This window comes from Erythrolamprus reginae, chromosome 6 (genome assembly GCF_031021105.1).
Source record: "Erythrolamprus reginae isolate rEryReg1 chromosome 6, rEryReg1.hap1, whole genome shotgun sequence".
NCBI classification, from domain to species: domain Eukaryota; kingdom Metazoa; phylum Chordata; class Lepidosauria; order Squamata; family Dipsadidae; genus Erythrolamprus; species Erythrolamprus reginae.
Window position 1 is genome coordinate 87,720,126 of NC_091955.1, and position 18,924 is coordinate 87,739,049.

Genomic DNA, 18,924 nt, shown 5'->3' on the forward strand with positions numbered 1-18,924 from the left:
AGTTCATGTTCATAAGCAGAAAATGGTTCGTGAGAAGAGATTAAAAAATCCTAAACACCCGGTTCGTATCTTGAAAAGTTAGTCAGTAGAGGCGTTCGTAAGTAGAGGTACCACTGTAGTTCATTTCTAGGTTAGATAACATCATTGTTTTAGAAACCAAAGGCAATGGAGGAGGCCTTCCACACAAACTACACCTTGAACAGACGGAAGCACAAAAGAGGGAGAGAATGAGGTAGGATGTTTTCTGCTGTTTTTTAAACAGCATTCACTGAACAATAGGACAGATGAAAAACAGCCAGAAGGACAATAGATAAAAACCCATCCCGCAACTATTTCTCTTGCTTTTGGCCCCGGTGATCAGAAAGCTTCTACAGACAAAGAGATTGTGTTATCTTTGTCACACAGTCGCCCCTGCATTTGCGCAACATATATAGTTTGATTTATCTAATACCCATTTCATTTTTAGGTAGCCTAGCATGCTTTAAAAAATATATTTCAATTTCAAGGCTATCCAACTCCATAGCAACCCTGGGTGGCCTACAGATAAAACAATTAAAAGAAAGCGTATCAAGGTGGGGTGTGTGGAAAACAAATGACCAGAAGACCGAATCAAAAAACACAAAGACCAAAAGTTATGGTACTTCAAAGAGATACACCAGTGTTTCCCAACCGGTGTGCCGTCAGGTGTGCCGCGAAGAAAGCAGCTCAGCTTCTGGTCTCGAAACTTTTTGCAAAGAGCAAAAAGTTGTGAGAACGGAAGCTGAGCTTCCTTCTTAGCGCCTTCCACATTTTCCGGCAACTGCAGCGCCCCGCCCGGCTGGAGCTTCCCTGGCGGCTGCAGCAGGTGAGCTTTGGGGCCTGGTGGGAGGGTAGCGGCAGTGGAAGGGTGGTGTGCAGCAGGAGGGTGATGGTGGCGGCAGTGGCAGCCCCAGCGGGTAATAGCCCCCCTCTCCCCCCCTCTCTCCCTCTCTCTTTCTCTCAGCAGCCGCAGCGGGTAGTAGCCCTGGGGCAGCGGCAGAGTGGTCAGCTGTGAGGCGGAGCTCCAGAACAGCTGTCAGTGCCTCCGTTCCGGAGCTCCGCCTCACAGCTGATGACCTTTCCGCCGCCCCACGGCTACTACCCGCTGCGGCTGCTGAGAGAAAGAGAGGGGGAGAGAGGGGGGAGAGAAAGAGATAGCAAGAGAGGGAGAGAGAGAAAGAGAGAGGGAGAGGGAGAAAGAGAGAGGGAGAGAGGGGGAGAGAAAGAGATAGCAAGAGAGGGAGAGAAAGAGAGAGAAAGAGATAGCAAGAGAGGGAGAGAAAGAGAGAGAAAGTGATAGCAAGAGAGAGAGAGAGAAAGAGAGAGGGGGGAGAAAGAGACAGCAAGAGAGACAGAGAGAGAAAGACAGAGAAAGAGAGACATAGCAAGAGAGACAGAGAAAGAGAGAGAGAGAGACAGCAAGAGGCAGAGAGAGAGAGACATAGCAAAAGAGGCAGAGAGAGAGAGAGACATAGCAAGAGAGGCAGAGAGAAAGAAAGAGACATAGCAAGAGAGGCAGAGAGAGAGAGAGAGAAAGAGAGACAAAGCAAGAGAGACAGAGAGAGAAAGAGAGACATAGCAAGAGAGGCAGAGAGAGAGAGAGAAAGAGAGACAAAGCAAGAGAGACAGAGAGAAAGAGAGACATAGCAAGAGAGAGAGAGAAAGAGAGACATAGCAAGAGAGGCAGAGAGAGAGAGAAAGAAAGAGATAGCAAGAGAGACAGAGAAAGAGAGAGAAAGAGAGAGAATGAAAGAGAGATAGCAAGAGAGGCAGAGAGAGAGCAAGGGAGAGAGAAAGACATAGAAGGAGGGAAGGAGGGAGAGAGAAAGAGAGCAAAAAAGAGGAAGAAAAAAAGAGGGATGGAGAGAAAGAAGGGAAGGAAGGAAGAGAGAGAAAGAGGGAGGGAGAAATAGAGCGAAATGGAGGAAGAGATTTTTTTTGTCCAAACTTTTCTTTAGCCCCACCCCCACCCCCCACCCCGTTCATTGTTCCCCAGGATTTTGAAAATATGAATAATGTGCCGCGGCTCAAAAAAGGTTGGGAAACACTGAGATACACAACCACTTCCTAGTCCTCAGCCATAAAGAACAACCAGGACTTTAGCAATTTGCTGAAAGTAAAAATACAAATACAAATATACAAATCTCTGGGAAACATTAACACCGAGGATGGTATGAATCTGGATTATGTTAGAATTAATTCAAGTCTAACCTGTGAACCCAGTAATAGCCATTTTAGGAGAACGAACCTAGTTAGATCATTTTGCATTAGGGTTACTTTCCATGAGCTAAGCAGCTATATAAACTGGATTACTAGATAGAGAAATAAAGATTAAGTCTTGTTGCAGGTCAGCTAGTACAATGGTATGTACTTTGGGAAACAGGAGGAAGATCCACAGGCTACACAATGATCAGATAAAAGGCAGATAAGCCTACAGAATAAATGGAGAGGGTGATAAATGTCTCAGAATTGGCTAGTTCTAGTTTTTTGGACTGTAAAAGCGAGTTGTTATTATTATTATTATTAGAAACATAGAAACATAGAAGACTGAAGGCAGAAAAAGACCTCATGGTCCATCTAGTCTGCCCTTATACTATTAATAATAATAATAATAATAATAATAATAATAATAATAATAATAATAATTAGATTTGTATGCCACCCCTGGGTGGGTCACAACAGTAGAAACATAGAAACATAGAAGTCTGACGGCAGAAAAAGACCTCCTGGTCCATCTAATCTGCCCTTATACTATTTTCTGTATTTTATCTTAGGATGGATATATGTTTATCCCAGGCATGTTTAAATTCAGTTACTGTGGATTTATCTACCACGTCTGCTGGAAGTTTGTTCCAAGGATCTACTACTCTTTTAGTAAAATAATATTTTCTCATGTTGCTTTTGATCTTTCCCCCAACTAACTTCAGATTGTGTCCCCTTGTTCTTGTGTTCACTTTCCTATTAAAAACACTTCCCTCCAGGACCTTATTTAACCCTTTAATATATTTAAATGTTTCGATCATGTCCCCCCTTTTCCTTCTGTACTCCAGACTATACAGATTGAGTTCATGAAGTCTTTCCTGATACGTTTTATGCTTAAGACCTTCCACCATTCTTGTAGCCCGTCTTTGGACCCGTTCAATTTTGTTAATATCTTTTTGTAGGTGAGGTCTCCAGAACTGAACACAGTACTCCAAATGTGGTCTCACCAGCGCTCTATATAAGGGGATGAATGAATGAATGAATGAATGAATGAACGAAGAATGAACGAATGAACGAATGAACGAATAAATAAATAATAAAAATTTAAATTTTTTTTTAAAAATTTAAAAAAATTAAAAAAGATAAATTAACCAGTGGAGCAGCTTACCTCTAGAAGTTGTGAATGCTCCAACACTGGAAGATGTTGGATAAACATTTGTAGGGTGTAGGGTTTCCTGCCTAAGCAGGGGTTTGACCTACAAGATCTGCAAGGTCCCTTCCAACTCTTCCTTCCAATTATATGTTATTATATCACAGTAGCTGCCCCCCTTTCCCCACAGCTTATGTCTCCTACTAAAAATGGTTACTCTGAAAAGGTGGCACCAGACGTTTTTGATCTCAGCTCAGGGAACACTGGAAATATCAACACCGTTGTCAATTAAAGGTGTTAGACTTCAGAAACTAGATTCACACATTGCTCTAAGCAAAGTGATTTGAATAAGCATGGATCACTGAAGAAAATAGAGTTGTTTGGGTTTAAACAAGATCGTAAATCACAATTATTAGATTCCTACAGTAATAAGACTAAAAGAGAGAAGCACATGGTTTGACACATTACAGGCACCCAATTTAATCTCAGCAACCTGCCAGCCTCAAAAAATAGATATTTTTCTCTCAGGTCCTTTTTTCCCTTAATAGTATAATATCTGTTAAAAATCCCCAAACCAGCTGCATTCCGTAGCCTCCAGTCCATTCCTGGACTGATAAAGAAACTTCACTTCATTTAAATCTAATGGTGTCAGTTCCTGCCATTGATTTCCTCAGGAAGAAAGTCTTTTCAAAGAAAAGTTGAAGTGAGGCCACATTTCTCTATCTTTCCTTCAATCCTGAAAGCAGAAGTAATGAGATTGCTCTGTGAGCAATCTTGAAACCCATTCACTTGATTTTCCACTCTTGGTAATAGATGCTTGAAAAAGAAAGTCAGGTAAAAGTATTTTGGTAAATAATAATAACAGTAATTTTCAATTATGGCTGCCTGATCTGATGAATTCAGATAATCAGTAGGTTACAACAAAGAGGTAGAATTATTTGCCCTCTTTGCTATCTCTTAGTGGTTATCCAGATTTTTTTGAAGTCCAGATCTGATTGCCAACATGCAAGGGAAATAATCTTACTCCCTAAAAGCCCTTCCATTTTCTTTGCCTTCTTTGGTACTTCCCACATTTAATTCTAAGCAACATAAGGCATTCTGGACATTTCTTTGTTGTTGTCCTAATCCTGGTATTATTGTTAGTGTTATCAATATGAAGGTAAGAAAGAATCGCATCGTTATTCCTTGACTCATGACATTTTTTAAAGAATAGAATATAGTATAATTCTTTAGAATGGAATGGGATGGAATAGGATGGAATGGAATGGGATGGAATGGAATGGAATGGAATGGAATAGAATAGAATAGAATAGAATAGAATAGAATGGTGCAAATCCCCTCAGTGTACGTAAAAGAAAATATACATTTGTCAAGAATCATGAGGCACAACACTTAATGATTGTCATAGGGGTCAAATAAGCAATCAGGAAACAATCAATATTAATAAAAATCTTAAGGATACAAGGACCAAGTTACAGTCATACAGACATAAGTGGGAGGAGATGGGTGATAGGAATGATGAGAAAAAAACTAGTAGTAATAGTAGTGCAGACTTAGTAAATAGTTTGACAGTGTTGAGTGAATTATTTGTCTAGCAGAGTGATGGTGTTTCGGAAAAACCTGTTCTTGTGTCCAGTTGTTCTGGTGTGCAGTGTTCTGTTGTGTCGTTTTGAGGATAGGAGTTGAAACAGTTTGTGTCCAGGATGCAAGGGGTCAGTAAATATTTCCACAGCCCTCTTTTTGACTGGTGCAGTATACAGATCCTCAATGGAAGGCAGGTTGGCAGCAATTATTATTATTATTATTATTATTATTATTATTATTATTATTATTATTTATTAGATTTGTATGCCGCCCCTCTCTGAAGACTCGGGGCGGCTCACAATTGTTTTTTCTGCAGTTCTGATTATCCTCTGAAGGCTGTGTCGGTCTTGTTGGGTTGCAGAACCGAACCAGTCAGTTATAGAGTTGCAGAAGTCAGACTCAATAATTCTCTTTAGAACGTAGTGACAGTTTGAAGTTAAAAGCTACCTGAAAAGGGGGACTTATGATCTGGATCCAACATTCTGACCATTGTACTCCTACCTCATGAAAACACTGGGTTGCTCCACAACAAGCCAATACTTATAGGCACTTGCAGTGTCTCACAATTATCTCATTACCTTTCGTGACATTTCTGCTGCAAACTAGAATTTCTTCTGGCCAAACCATACCATAGCAAACAGTAAACAATAGCATATTTAACAACTATGGGGATTTCATTTATGATTGTGCTGTTTGCACTTAATGATTGCTGATTTCATTTAATGGCCACTTCAAAAATGTCATATGTTTAAGGACCTTTACAGTTTATGACCATAATGGGCAGACTCCATTGCAGTCATAACTTGAGAACTATCTGCATTGCTAAGGGCAGCAAATCCTATAGTAGTAAATGTTATGGTGTACCAAGCTTTACTTTACTGGTTCCAAGATATGTGAAACCTGGTGCACCAGTTGCGGCCCTATTTGGACCGGGAGTCACTGCTCACAGTCACTCATGCCCTCATCACCTCGAGGCTCGACTACTGTAATGCTCCCTACATGGGGCTACCTTTGAAAAGTGTTCGGAAACTTCAGATCGTGCAGAATGCAGCTGCGAGAGCCATCATGGGCTTTCATAAATATGCCCATGTCACACCAACACTCCGCAGTCTGCATTGGTTTCCGATCAGTTTCCGGTCACAATTCAAAGTGTTGGTTATGACCTATAAAGCCCTTCATGGCACTGGACCAGAATATCTCCGGGACCGCCTTCTGCCGCACGAATCCCAGCGACCAGTTAGGTCCCACAGAGTTGGCCTTCTCCAGGTCCCGTCAACTAAACAATGTCGTTTGGCGGGACCCAGGGGAAGAGCCTTCTCTGTGGCGGCCCCGACCCTTTGGAACCAACTCCCCCCAGATATCAGAGTTGCCCCCACCCTCCTAGCCTTTCGTAAGCTCCTTAAGACCCACCTCTGTCGTCAGGCATGGGGGAATTGACATGTTCCCTCCCCCTAGGCTTATAGAATTTATGCATGGTACGCTAGTGTGTATGATTGGTTTTAATTTGTGGTGTTTTTTAAAAAAAAATTAATTTAAATATTGGATTTGTCTTACATTGTATTGCTATTGCTGTGAGCCGCCCCAAGTCTGCGGAGAGGGGCGGCATACAAATCTGATTAAACTAATAAAAACTAAAACTTCCCTAATTTGTTCAGGAATCTGCCAAAAGTCCAAGCTATGTTTCAGAATCTGCTGGAAATGCAAATATAACATTTGTCTGTAGCTCTTTAAAACACATTTGTCTTTTCCTGGGGGGGTCAACTAGACAATGTCGTTTGGCGGGACCCAGGGGAAGAGCCTTCTCTGTGGCGGCCCCGACCCTTTGGAACCAACTCCCCCCAGATATCAGAGTTGCCCCCACCCTCCTTGCCTTTCGTAAGCTCCTTAAAACCCACCTCTGTCGTCAGGCATGGGGGAATTGAGACTTGGGGCTACCTTTGAAGAATGTTCGGAAACTTCCGATCGTGCAGAATGCAGCTGTGAGAGCTATCATGGGCTTTCCCAAATATGCCCATGTTACTCCAACACTCAGCAGTCTGCATTGGTTGCCAATCAGTTTCCGGTCACAATTCAAAGTGTTGGTTATGACCTATAAAGCCCTTCATGGCACCGGACCAGATTATCTCCGGGACCGCCTTCTGCTGCATGAATTCCAGCAACCAGTTAAGTCCCACAGAGTGGGCCTTCTCCGGGTCCTCTCAACTAAACAATGTTGCTTGGCAGGACCCAGGGAAAGAGCCTTCTCTGTGGTGGCCCCGGCCCTCTGGAACCAACTCCCCCCAGAGATTAGAATTGCCCCCACCCTCCTTGCCTTTCGTAAGCTGCTTAAAACCCACCTCTGCCACCAGGCATGGGGGAATTGAGATACTCTTTCCCCCTAGGCCTTTACAATTTTATGCATGGTATATCTGTACGTATGTTTGGTTTTTATAATAATGGGTTTTTAACTGTTTTTAGTATTGGATTACTATTATATGCTGTTTTATTACTGTTGTTAGCCGCCCCGAGTCTGAGGAGAGGGGTGACATACAAATCCAATAAATAAATAAATAAAATTCCCACAAGAGGCACAGCAAACAGGTAATGGTTGGGAGTTATGGGGGTATAACCCCACATATTTGAAATGTACCATATTCGATTGCTTAAGGCTGCACAATATTACTTACTTTAAGAGTGCTTGCAACTGCTAGCAGGAGTAGCACTTTCAAAGCTGATAAAATTTCAAAACCTGAGTGTGCTGAAGCAAACAGTAAATTATGCCCAACACTGTTTTGAGAGGTGGGGGGAAGGTGTTGAAATTAATCTTATTTAGGATTTTTGCACATCTGGAGTCAGCAATTTAAGCCTTCTACGAGGATTTCTCTTTTGTGTGTTGCTGTTATCTAGGTCAGGGATTTTCAAAGTTTTTCAGGCAATTGAACTCCTTACTTTTCAAACAACAGCAACAAAACAAAAATTCCCACAGCCCCTCTTTTTCAAGTTGCAAAGCTCTCACAATAAGAAATCAGCAACAAAAGAAACAAGTGCCTGTTGGTAGTGAGAATTGCTACCCAAGGAAGCCCGTGTCTATCTAAAACCATCCATTTGGCCTTCCTCCAAGGAAAGGAAATAAGATGGGGATTTTGTTTATTTATTTTATTGAGTGCATGGCATCTACAGAGGTCCTGGAGGCATCTGTAATATGGCAAATGATTTAGCTTTACTAGATAAATGGTCAAAGCAATGGAAACTGCAGTTTAATGTTTCCAAGTGTAAATTAATGCACTTGGGGAAAAGGAATCCTCAATCTGAGTATTGTATTGGCAGTTCTGTGCTAGCAAAAACTTCAGAAGAGAAGGATTTAGGGGTAGTGATTTCTGACAGTCTCAAAATGGGTGAACAGTGCAGTCAGATGGTAGGGAAAGCAAATAGAATGATTGGCTGCATAGCTAGAGGTATAACAAGCAGGAAGAGGGAGATTGTGATCCTGCTATATAGAGCGCTGGTGAGACCACATTTGGAATGTACTGTGTTCAGTTCTGGAGACCTCACCTACAAAAAGATATTGACAAAATTGAACGGGTCCAAAGACGGGCTACAAGAATGGTGGAAGGTCTTAACATAAAACTGATCAGGAAAGACTTAATGAACTCAATCTGTATAGTTTGGAGGACAGAAGTGAAAGGGGGGACATGTTCGAAACATTTAAATATGTTAAAGAGTTAAATAAGGTTCAGGAGGGAAGTGTTTTTAATAGGAAAGTGAACCCAAGAACAAGGGGGCACAATCTGAGGTTAGTTGGGGGAAGGATTAGAAGTAACATGAGAAAATATTATTTTACTGAAAGAGTAGTAGATCCTTGGAACAAACTTCCAGCAGACGTGGTTGGTAAAGTCACAGTAACTGAATTTAAACATGCCTGGGATAAACATATATCCATCCTGTTCTGACGACGTGTCTCAACCGTCCATAATTACAGGGTAATTAGTCCAGGAAGACACACACCACACGCTAAAAGGAAAACCCAAACGTTTTTATAAAGAGAAAAACAGAAACAGATCCCTTTTTAAATGTCAAAGTGATTTTCTGGTACACACAAGGCACAGGTTAAATTCAGTCCAATTGCTTACCCAATAACTGGGAAACTGAGTCCAATTCTAAAGTCCAGAGAGTCCACACACACAATCCTGAACAGCAAAAACCACGATCTTGACGAAACAATGAATCAGATAAACTGCCATGAGGCTAACACACCAGGCTGCACTTTTATCTGTAGCACTAATTACAGCAGCCCCACCCAACCACAGGTGGCCTCATTTTCTCTTGTAATAATCCTTCAGTTGTTGTCTCCTATGCATCACTCTACACATGCGTGGATGTGTCATTAATTCTTGTTCAGAATCCAGGGATGATGCAGATGACTGATCTCCTCCTGGGCTGTCTGCCAAACTCCCCTCTTCCCTGTCACTCACGCTTCCTTGGTCAGAGGAGACTTCATTGGCAGATTCTACTGGGAGCAAAACAGGCCTGTGGCATGTGGATGTCTCCCCCACATCCACCTCCACATTCCTTGGGGCAGGAGCTGGGCCAGAGCTAACCACAACACATCCTAAGATAAAATATAGGAAATAGTATAAGGGCAGACTAGATGGACCATGAGGTCTTTTTCTGCTGTCAACCTTCTATGTTTCTATGTTTTTACGTCATGCAATCACTGATACACAAATATCAGTTTAAATAAAACATCATCAAATGAATATATATAAATATTTTTACTAACGGTTCTATAGAACCGGTGCAAACCAAGAAGAACCCACCTCTGCTGTGGAGTTAGAGAGAATAACAAGGGAAACAAACAAGGTTGAAGGCCATCGCTTTCCAAGTAAGCTACTTAATTTTTTTTCAAATGGACAGAATGCATTTTTCATTGTTTATCATTAGCAGAGAAAGCCCAATAAAGCTAGAGTTAAGCAGAGCCACTTTCAAGCCTTAAAGGTCATAGAGATCTCAAGCCGACTGTTAAGCACATCCTCCCACCAAAATCAATGAATGTAAGAAATCCAATTGCTGCCTAAGCTCCCAATTAGGAATTGAATTGGAAACAGCTCTATAAACCATGCATCACTTTTTTTTATTTACCTAAGCTCTCTAACTCGACTATATTTTCACATGGGTATTTGTAGAAAACAATCCTATTGATGAAAAACTCAACATTTCCCATTGCAACAGTTGAGTTTTCTGACCTACTTTCATTCCCACTGAAAAACATGTGGCCAAGTAACAATTTTCAGGAACACACTCCGAGTGTAATTGTGATATACCTCATAATCAGCTGAATCGTATTATTCAGCAGGTATAAATCATGACATTTAGTGGAGCTGATTGCTGCCTCCTACCTGTAGCAGGTACATTTAAAAAAACATAATATAGCTGCTAAATCGGGAATGTGAGAATGGCCAAGAATGCTACTTCTAACAGGGAATCCACCAAAACTAAAATTTTAAATGTAAAATTAAATGTCACCTGGCAGGGCCTAGGGGAAGGGCCTTCTCTGTGGCTGCCCCGGCCCTTTGGAATGAGCTGCCCCCGAGATTCATACTGCCGTCACTCTCCCTGTCTTCCACGAAGCTTTGAAGACCCATCTCTGCCGGCAACCTTGGGGCCATTGAAACTTGGCATCTTGCACCACCCAATGAATGAATGTTGGATGTCTGATGTGTGAATCTGTTTATTTAATTTTAATTGTGGCTTTTTAGTATAGTATTTTAATGTAGATTTATAACATGTTGTAAGGTGCCCTGAGTCTCAGGAGAAGGACAGCATAGAAATCAGATAGATAGATAGATAGATAGATAGATAGATAGATAGATAGATAGATAGATAGATAGATAGATGATAGATAGATAGATAGATAGATAGAGATAGATAGAGAGAGATAGATAGATAGATAGATAGATAGATAGATAGATAGATAGATAGATAGATAGATAGATAGATTTCATTGTAAAAACTTGACTGTAAAAAAATATGACTTCAGTAACCGAGTTGTCGAGGCGTGGAACTCATTACCGGACTCCATAGTGTCATCCCCAAACCCCCAACACTTTACCCTTAGATTATCCATGGTTGACCTATCCAGATTCCTAAGAGGTCAGTAAGGGGTGAGTACAAGTGCACTAGAGTGCCGTCCCCTGTCCTATTGCTCTCCTGTATCTCCTATACCTTTCTTCTATTCCTATATCTCTTCTTCTATTCTTTCTTAGATATATATTTACTATGAGTATATCCTCTATAACCTTCATCATGTATTTTACTATGTGTATACCCACTAAAACCCTCACTGTGTATTGGACAAAATAAATAAATAAATAAATGATAGGTAGGTAGGTAGGTAGATAGATAGATAGATAGATAGATAGATAGATAGATAGATAGATAGATAGATAGATGATAGATGATAGATGATAGATAGATAGATAGATAGATAGATAGATAGATAGATAGATAGATAGATAGATGATAGATAGATAGATAGATAGATAGATAGATAGATAGATAGATAGATGATAGATAGATAGATAGATAGATAGATAGATAGATAGATAGATAGATGATAGAATGGATGAGACAATGCACTGCCTCATCCTTCTTGTTGATTTTTTAAAAATATGTTGCAATATGTCTAAATCTATAGAATATCTGATGTTTTAGCCAAATTGTGAAATGTGTGCTTTTAATAAGCTATATACTAATTATTGGGTATAATATTGAGAAATTATGCAGAATGAGAAGAACTATTTAGGCAAAGTATGAAAATAGAGTCATGAAAAGGGTTAGTCCCAAGGCTAAATCTAAACCTAAGCCTCAGCATAGCCTAAGCCAGTGATGGCGAACCTTTTTTTCCTCGGGTACCAAAAGAGCGTTTGTGTGTGGTATTGCACAAGTGCGAGTGCCCACACCCATAATTCAATGCCTGGGGAGGGTGAAAACACCCCCCAAGCCCTCTGGAAGCTGGAAATTGCCTGTTTCTCAACTTCTGGTGGGCCCAGTAGGCTTATGTTTCACCCTGCCCAGGCCCCAAAGGCTTCCCTGGAGCTGGGGAAGGATAAAAACACCCTCCCCATCCCCCCTAGAGGCTCTCTGGAAGCGAAAAAGGCCCTCCCAGAGCCTCTGTGCTAGCCAAAAATCAGCTGGGCGGCACACACATGCATGTTGGAGCTGAGCTAGGGCAACAGCTCATGTGCCAGAAGCTATTGCTCCATGTGCCACCCGTGGTACCCAAACCATAGATTCACCATCACTAGTGCAGTCAGACGGGGACACGATTGAAGGATTGACTAAATGGTGGCAAAATGAGATACAAGTAGAGGTACAAGAGATGGAAAATATAGTAGAAAATATAAGGAAAATTAAAAATACAAGAATCAGGGAAATGAGAAGGAAAATATTACATAAGTGGCATGGGTGTCAAGATAAAGGAGTGTTTATGCATATGTTCTGGGAATGCCCGATAGCATAGTTCCCTCTAAGCTGAGCAGTGAGCAATGGCTCACTTAAAAATCATCATCAACTCAGAGTTTTTCAAACCTGCCCAGAAGCCGAGAGGGAAAGAGTGCTGCCCAGTCCCGAAGGGACTGCCGCTCAGGCACTATTTATTTATTTATTATTATTTTATTATTTGGATTTGTATGCCGCCCCTCTCCGAAGATTCGGGGAGGCTCACAACAAGTGAAAAACAATCCAATACATACACTATACTTTTCCGCCCACCCCCCAAAAAAATTAGAGGGAACACTGCCCGATAGTGCAGGAATTTTGGCAAAAAGTGAAAGAGGATATCAATAGAATGCTAAATATACAATGGACAATCACTAAGGAAATGGCAGTATTAGTTAAAAGCAATGTGATGGGAGAATTTAGAGAAATAAAAAAAGCAGCAATAGAAAGCGCTCAGGCAGTAATAGTTTTGGGTTGGAAGGATGCGACAAAATGGACAATGCAAAATTGGTATAGTTACATGGTGGACCATATTCAATTTGAAATTATGGATAAAAGGATAAATTCGGAAAATGAAATTGAGTTGGGACAACTGATGGGACGGTGGGACAAGGTAAGACGATATATGACGAGCAGAATCCGAGACCAAGCTACAAGAAATAAATTGGAATCACTCTATAATATGTAAATAGATATATTGCTCTTGGGTCAAGTGGACTATACAAGAACACCCCCGATTTGGTGGTGGGGAATGAGTGTGTGTCTGGGTGGTGGGCACATTTCACTATGCACTGTTTTATGTTGTGCGTAATATAAATTTGTTAAAAATTAATTTAAAAAATTATTTAAAAAAAAAGATTCACCATCACTGACATATGGAATGACCTATATCAGGGGTGTGAAACTCAAGGCCTGGACACCAGTTCCAGGTCATATTTCCTGCAGTCGAGTTTAGAGCAGTTTATTTTAAGTTTGTATCTGTTGTGTGCTCATGTGTTGTTGTGGTTGAAGCTGAAGTAGTTGTTGACAGGAAGGACATTAGGTGATTTTGTGGGCTATGCTTAGGTTGTGTTTAAGATGACTTAGTTGTAAGCTTCCTAAACCTAGGATTGTAAGTCTAGTTGTGAGTGGAAGAGTGGAGGGCTCTTCTAGTAAAGTATCTCTGGACATTTTCTAGAGCAGGGGTCCCCAACCACCGGGCCGCGGACCAGTACCGGGCTGCGGGGCATGTTGCACCGGTCCGTGGAGTCAGCAGCTGCCGGCCCTCATGCCGCCACCCCCTCCCTCCAGCACTTCGCCTCCCGCCGGGCAAGAGGCCTTGGGAGGCAGGTTCTGCCGGCCACAGGATGATGGACGGGACAGAGGGGCGGGAAGGACCGAGAGGCTCAAGCCTCTTTTGGCTTCTGCCGCGGGGCGCTTTTGCATTTTTGGCTGGGGGGAGGCAGGAGGGCCAGCCTGACCCCCTGTCTCCAGCGTTTAGCCCCCGCTGGGCAAGAGGGCTTGGGAGGCAGGTTCTGCCGGCCACAGGGCGATGGCGGGAAAGAGGGGCGGGGAGGACCAGCACCCCCATGCTTAATCCCTCCCCCAACTACACCCCTTTCCGCCCCCACCGGGCCATAGAAGAATTGTCTTGCTGAAACTGGTCCCTGGTGGAAAAAACGTTGGGGACCACTGTTCTAGAGTGTTTATGTCCAAAACGCGGTATAGCTACCAGACAGATGAGCTGTGTTCAACGACTAGTCTGGCGAAAGTTTTTTATGCTCTGGTTAGTAGTGTGAGATTAATAATAATAATAATAATAATAATAATTTATTCGATTTGTATGCCGCCCCTCTTCGAAGACTCGGGGCGGATATTACCGGAATAGAAGCTAGGAAGGATTAGGTTACAAAGTATAATAAGAATTAGCAATAAATGAGGAATTAACTGGAGGCCAGTTCGTATTTTTATTTCATTATTAGCACTTGTGTATACATTGATGCAAACATACAAATTTCCCAAGAGAGTACAGGAATCGGTTAATTTAGACAATTACACAAACACAATTCCATAAGATTGCATACAGCTTTATAAATTTTTTTTTATAGAAAACAGCACTGTGAACATTTTGTGTATAAATACATTTCTAAAAATAATCATCACATAATATGAAAATCTAAGCTTTAAGAAAAAAAATGTGCAGGTAATTTTCAACTTAGAACCATTCATTTAGTTGTCTTTAGAAGTTACAACACTGAAAAAAGTGACTTAATGTGGCAGGAAAGCTTGTAAAATGAGGCAAAATTCATTTAACAACCTTTTCACTTAGCCACAGAAATTTTGGGCTGCTGTGGTCATAAATCAAAGAGTAGCTGTATTATTAGCCTGACCCGACATTAAAAATAAAACATTTTTTAAAAAAATTCAAGGATTATATAACTTTAACTTATTTTTGTTTCTTCCAACACTTTACCAATTGACACTATTGCAATCTGAACTATAAAGTTAGGAGTCTAGGCTATTGCAGAAAAACATATTTCAAATGATTTATCACATAACTGATGTTCCTGTGGTCACATTTCATATCTAAGTGAAACATTTACTAAGATAAAGCATGCATGCAATATACTACGATGTATATAAACCAGTGTTTTGCTTTAAAGTACAGAAAATGACAAAAAAGTAATGCTGAACATTATGCGTTAAAAAAAAAGATCAAATTAGTTGCAATGCTTTTCCTCATTGTATACACAGAAGAATCATTTTTCAACAGAGAATTATAAAGCACATTTAGAAACTGGGCTACTATTCATCTTCTCATGACGCGATTAATTAGCATAGAAGCAGGTTAATAAATGAATGCATCATATTATATATTGCATAATAAACGAATACAATTTAAATTCATAAAAGCATACAAAACATATTGCTTTAAAGGTTATACATAAATTTTAAATGGTTACACATCATTTAAAAGGTGGCGGCTATACAAAAATGACAATTCTGATCTTCTATTAAACACAAATATGGTACAGAAGATACATCGGCGACAGCAGTCCAGGACTAATGATTTTTTCCAGCCAAAAAGTATGGTTTTTTTTAAAAAAAAGAGGTATGGCAATTTGTTTGCACTGTTTCTCTTTTCAACTTTCATTCTTTCCTTAGAAGTCCCGTGAACTAAATCTTAACTTTAGAACTTTGGGGTACCTTCGTTAATAGGTTCATATCGGTTAATGAGTGACACAGCCCTTCCTTCGTTTGCATGAAGCTCAAATTGCTCTTTTCTGAGAAATTCAGCTACACTTGCCGATGATAGAACTTTTTTGTTTGCTGAGTAACTGTTGAAAAGTTCAACCAGTTCCGGTCTGTGCAGAAGCGTTCGGTAGATTGCTCTGAAATCTTCCATGGTAATAACTCCAGACTTCTGTTTGTCATTTTTCTACCAAAAGAAAAGAAAAGAAAGATTAGGCAAAACCTGGTTCCAAAACAGTAACTGTGGGAGGGACCCTTGGAATCTTAGTAGACGATCTCTTATACATGAGCCAACAGTGTGTGGGAACAGCCAAAAAACCCCTAATACCTCTACCTAAGAACGCCTCTACTTACGAACTTTTCTAGATAAGAACCAGATGTTTAAGATTTTTTTGCCTCTTCTCAAGAACCATTTTCCACTTACAAACCCGAGTCTCTGAAACTGTAACTGGAAAAGGCAGGGAGAAGCCTCCATGGGGCCTCTGTAGGAATCTCCTGGGAGGAAACAGGCCTGCAAAAGGCAGGGAGAAGCCTCCGTGGGGCCTCTCTAGGAATCTTCTGGGAATGTGCACAACAACATGTGAAATTGATTGTCAATCAGTGTTGCTTCCTAAGTGGACAGTTTGATTTCACAGTAGTTTGATTTACTTGGAGTTATATTGTGTTGTTTAAGTGTTCCCTTTATTTTTTTGAGCAGTGTATATGAACAATGTCATATCTATGTATATTACAAATATGTACTTGACAAAATCAATCAATCAATCAATCAACAGTTTGATTTCACAGTAGTTTGATTTACTTGGAGTTATATTGTGTTGTTTAAGTGTTCCCTTTATTTTTTTGAGCAGTGTATATGAACAATGTCATATCTATGTATATTACAAATATGTACTTGACAAAATCAATCAATCAATCAATCAATCAATCAATCAATCAATCAATCAATCAATCAATCAATCAATCAATGAGAGAAGGAACCTGGAATTGAGGAGAAACTTCCTAACAGTGAGGACAGCTAACCAATGGAACAGCTTGCCTTCAGACATTGTGGGTACTTGATCACTGGAGATTTTTAAGAAGATACAGGACAGTCGCTTGTCTGAAATGAAATAGGATCTCCTGCTTGAACAAGGGGTTGGACTATAAGACCTCTAAGGTCCCTTCCAGGTCTATTCTGATTCTGATTCTAAGATTCTGAAGACATCTAAATAGCATGCTTAGGACAGTATAAATAATGAAATAAAGGAGTGAACTCTGGGAAAGGGGTGTCTTTTATTTAAAGATAAGCCATTACAGGTAGTCCTTGAGTTACAACAGTTCATGTAATAACCGTTCAGAGCAGGGGTGGGTTCCACTTACCTTCACCGCAGGTTCACATCACGGCGTTTAGACTTATATACCACTTTATAGTGTGTTACAGCACTCTCCAAGTGGTTTACGGAGGTGGCATATTGCCCCCAACGATCTGGGTCCTCATTTACCCACTTTGGAAGGATGGAAGGCTGAGTCAACCTTGAGCTGGTGAGATTTGAACTGCCAAACTGCAGCTAGCAGTCAGCTGAAGTAGCCTGCAGTACTGCAATCTAACCACTGCACCCCCTCGACTCGTAACAAGAGAATTACCTATCACTAATCAGAATCACTTTGGTCTAGTGCAGGGGTAGGCAAAGTTGGCTCTTCTATGACTTATAGACTTCAACTCCCAGAATTACTGAGCCAATCATCCTAGCTCAGGAATTCTGGGAGTTGAAGTCCACATGTCATAGAAGAGTCAACTTTGCCTGCCTGTGGTCTAGTGGTTCAGGCACCAGCCTAGAAACCAGGAGACTGTGAATTCTAGGCCTACCTTAAGTTATGAAAGCCAGTTGGGTGACTTTGGGCCAGTCATTCTTTCTCACCCCAAATCATCTTGTGGGGTTGTTGTTTTGGAGAAAATAGTAGCAGGAAGGATATTTTCCCTGTTTTGAATTATTTCTAAAAACAATAAAGGTGGGATAAAGAAAAGATCTAAAAACATGCTTTTCCATATTAAAAGAAAATTTTAACATTTGTCCATTCAACACCTGAGAAAAATGACTTTGATCATACTTGTACATTAACCCAACATTTTTTTTAAAAAAAATATTTTCTTACCTTAAAAACTTTTTTCACATGAACATAATCGTAAGAGACTTCAAATTTATTGAGCAGCTTTAAAGTTTTATCTATGTTGATCTTGCCCTCTCTAAATTCATCGAAAATCATGTCCATGAACCATGTATAGAAAAGTGAGTTAAGGCGAACGCTCGACAACATCGACAATCTTAATCCAGAATGTATCAATAACATTGACAATCTTCATTCAAAAAATACATAAGAGAGAATGCTGTGACTTTTAATATTAAGATTTCTACGGCCAAATGCACTTAAATTACTTACATTCTTCTATCTCATGGGTATTACAGGTTTTGACTTTGACACCCCTGAGCTATTTCTTTTATTTAAAAAGCCTTTATTGAAAATTCATAAAAACAAACAGAGGTACATACAAAAAGTAGAGAGATATCTTAATCTCTCTTCCCTTGCTTATTTTTACTTTATATGCAATTTTACATATTATGCGGTTTTTCATATCGATATTTTTCTTGCTCTTCTAACCTAACTCTATGTTCATATATAAATAAATGAATCAAAAAGACTTAAATACATGATTTATTTTAAGAAAAGGAAGGAAGGAAAATAAAATAAAAAGGAAACATAATCAGCAGTTTAATACCTTCCTAATCAATTTGAAAAAGTTTGCCAGATCTTTAAAAACTCTGGGATTTACCTGATTATGTTATATATATTTTTGCAAGTTTGACACCAATGAAACAAGGTAAAGCTCTCCAAATAGTTGTCTTGATGTGCAATGCTCTATAGCGTTGTTTTGAGATTAGGAGTTGAAACAGTTTATGTCCAGGATGTGAGGGGTCAGTAAATATTTTCACAGCCCTCTTTTTGATTTGTGCCAGTATACAAATGTATATTTATACAGAGAAAATGGTGTTTCCCTATAGTGCAGGACCCAGCTTTGCCCTTCTTAATATCCTACCCATTAAAAAAAGCCCTCCAACAGCAAACTTATGATTATTCATTCATTTATTCCTTTTGTATCATGCTGGGATCTAAGTTTATAAGTTATGAAAAACATTAAAGCACCCACAGTAAATATTAAAAGTCAGAGCAAAAACAATTAAAAGGACATAAAAATTGTAAATGGGCAGAAATAAGATAAATAAAAG

At 40.1% G+C, this 18,924-nt stretch overlaps 1 protein-coding gene across 1 annotated transcript in view; it reads right to left on the reverse strand.

The window, feature by feature from the left end:
* LOC139169148 (1-phosphatidylinositol 4,5-bisphosphate phosphodiesterase zeta-1-like) overlaps positions 1–17,956 on the reverse strand; it is a 52,000-nt gene extending 34,044 nt beyond the window's left edge. The window contains exons 1-2 of the mRNA XM_070754975.1: positions 17,795–17,956; positions 15,617–15,848 (exon numbers count right to left, since the gene is read on the reverse strand). Of these exons, the coding sequence (XP_070611076.1) occupies positions 15,617–15,848; positions 17,795–17,956 (394 nt within the window). The remainder of the gene's footprint in view (positions 1–15,616; positions 15,849–17,794) is intronic.
* Positions 17,957–18,924: the final 968 nt, after the last annotated feature.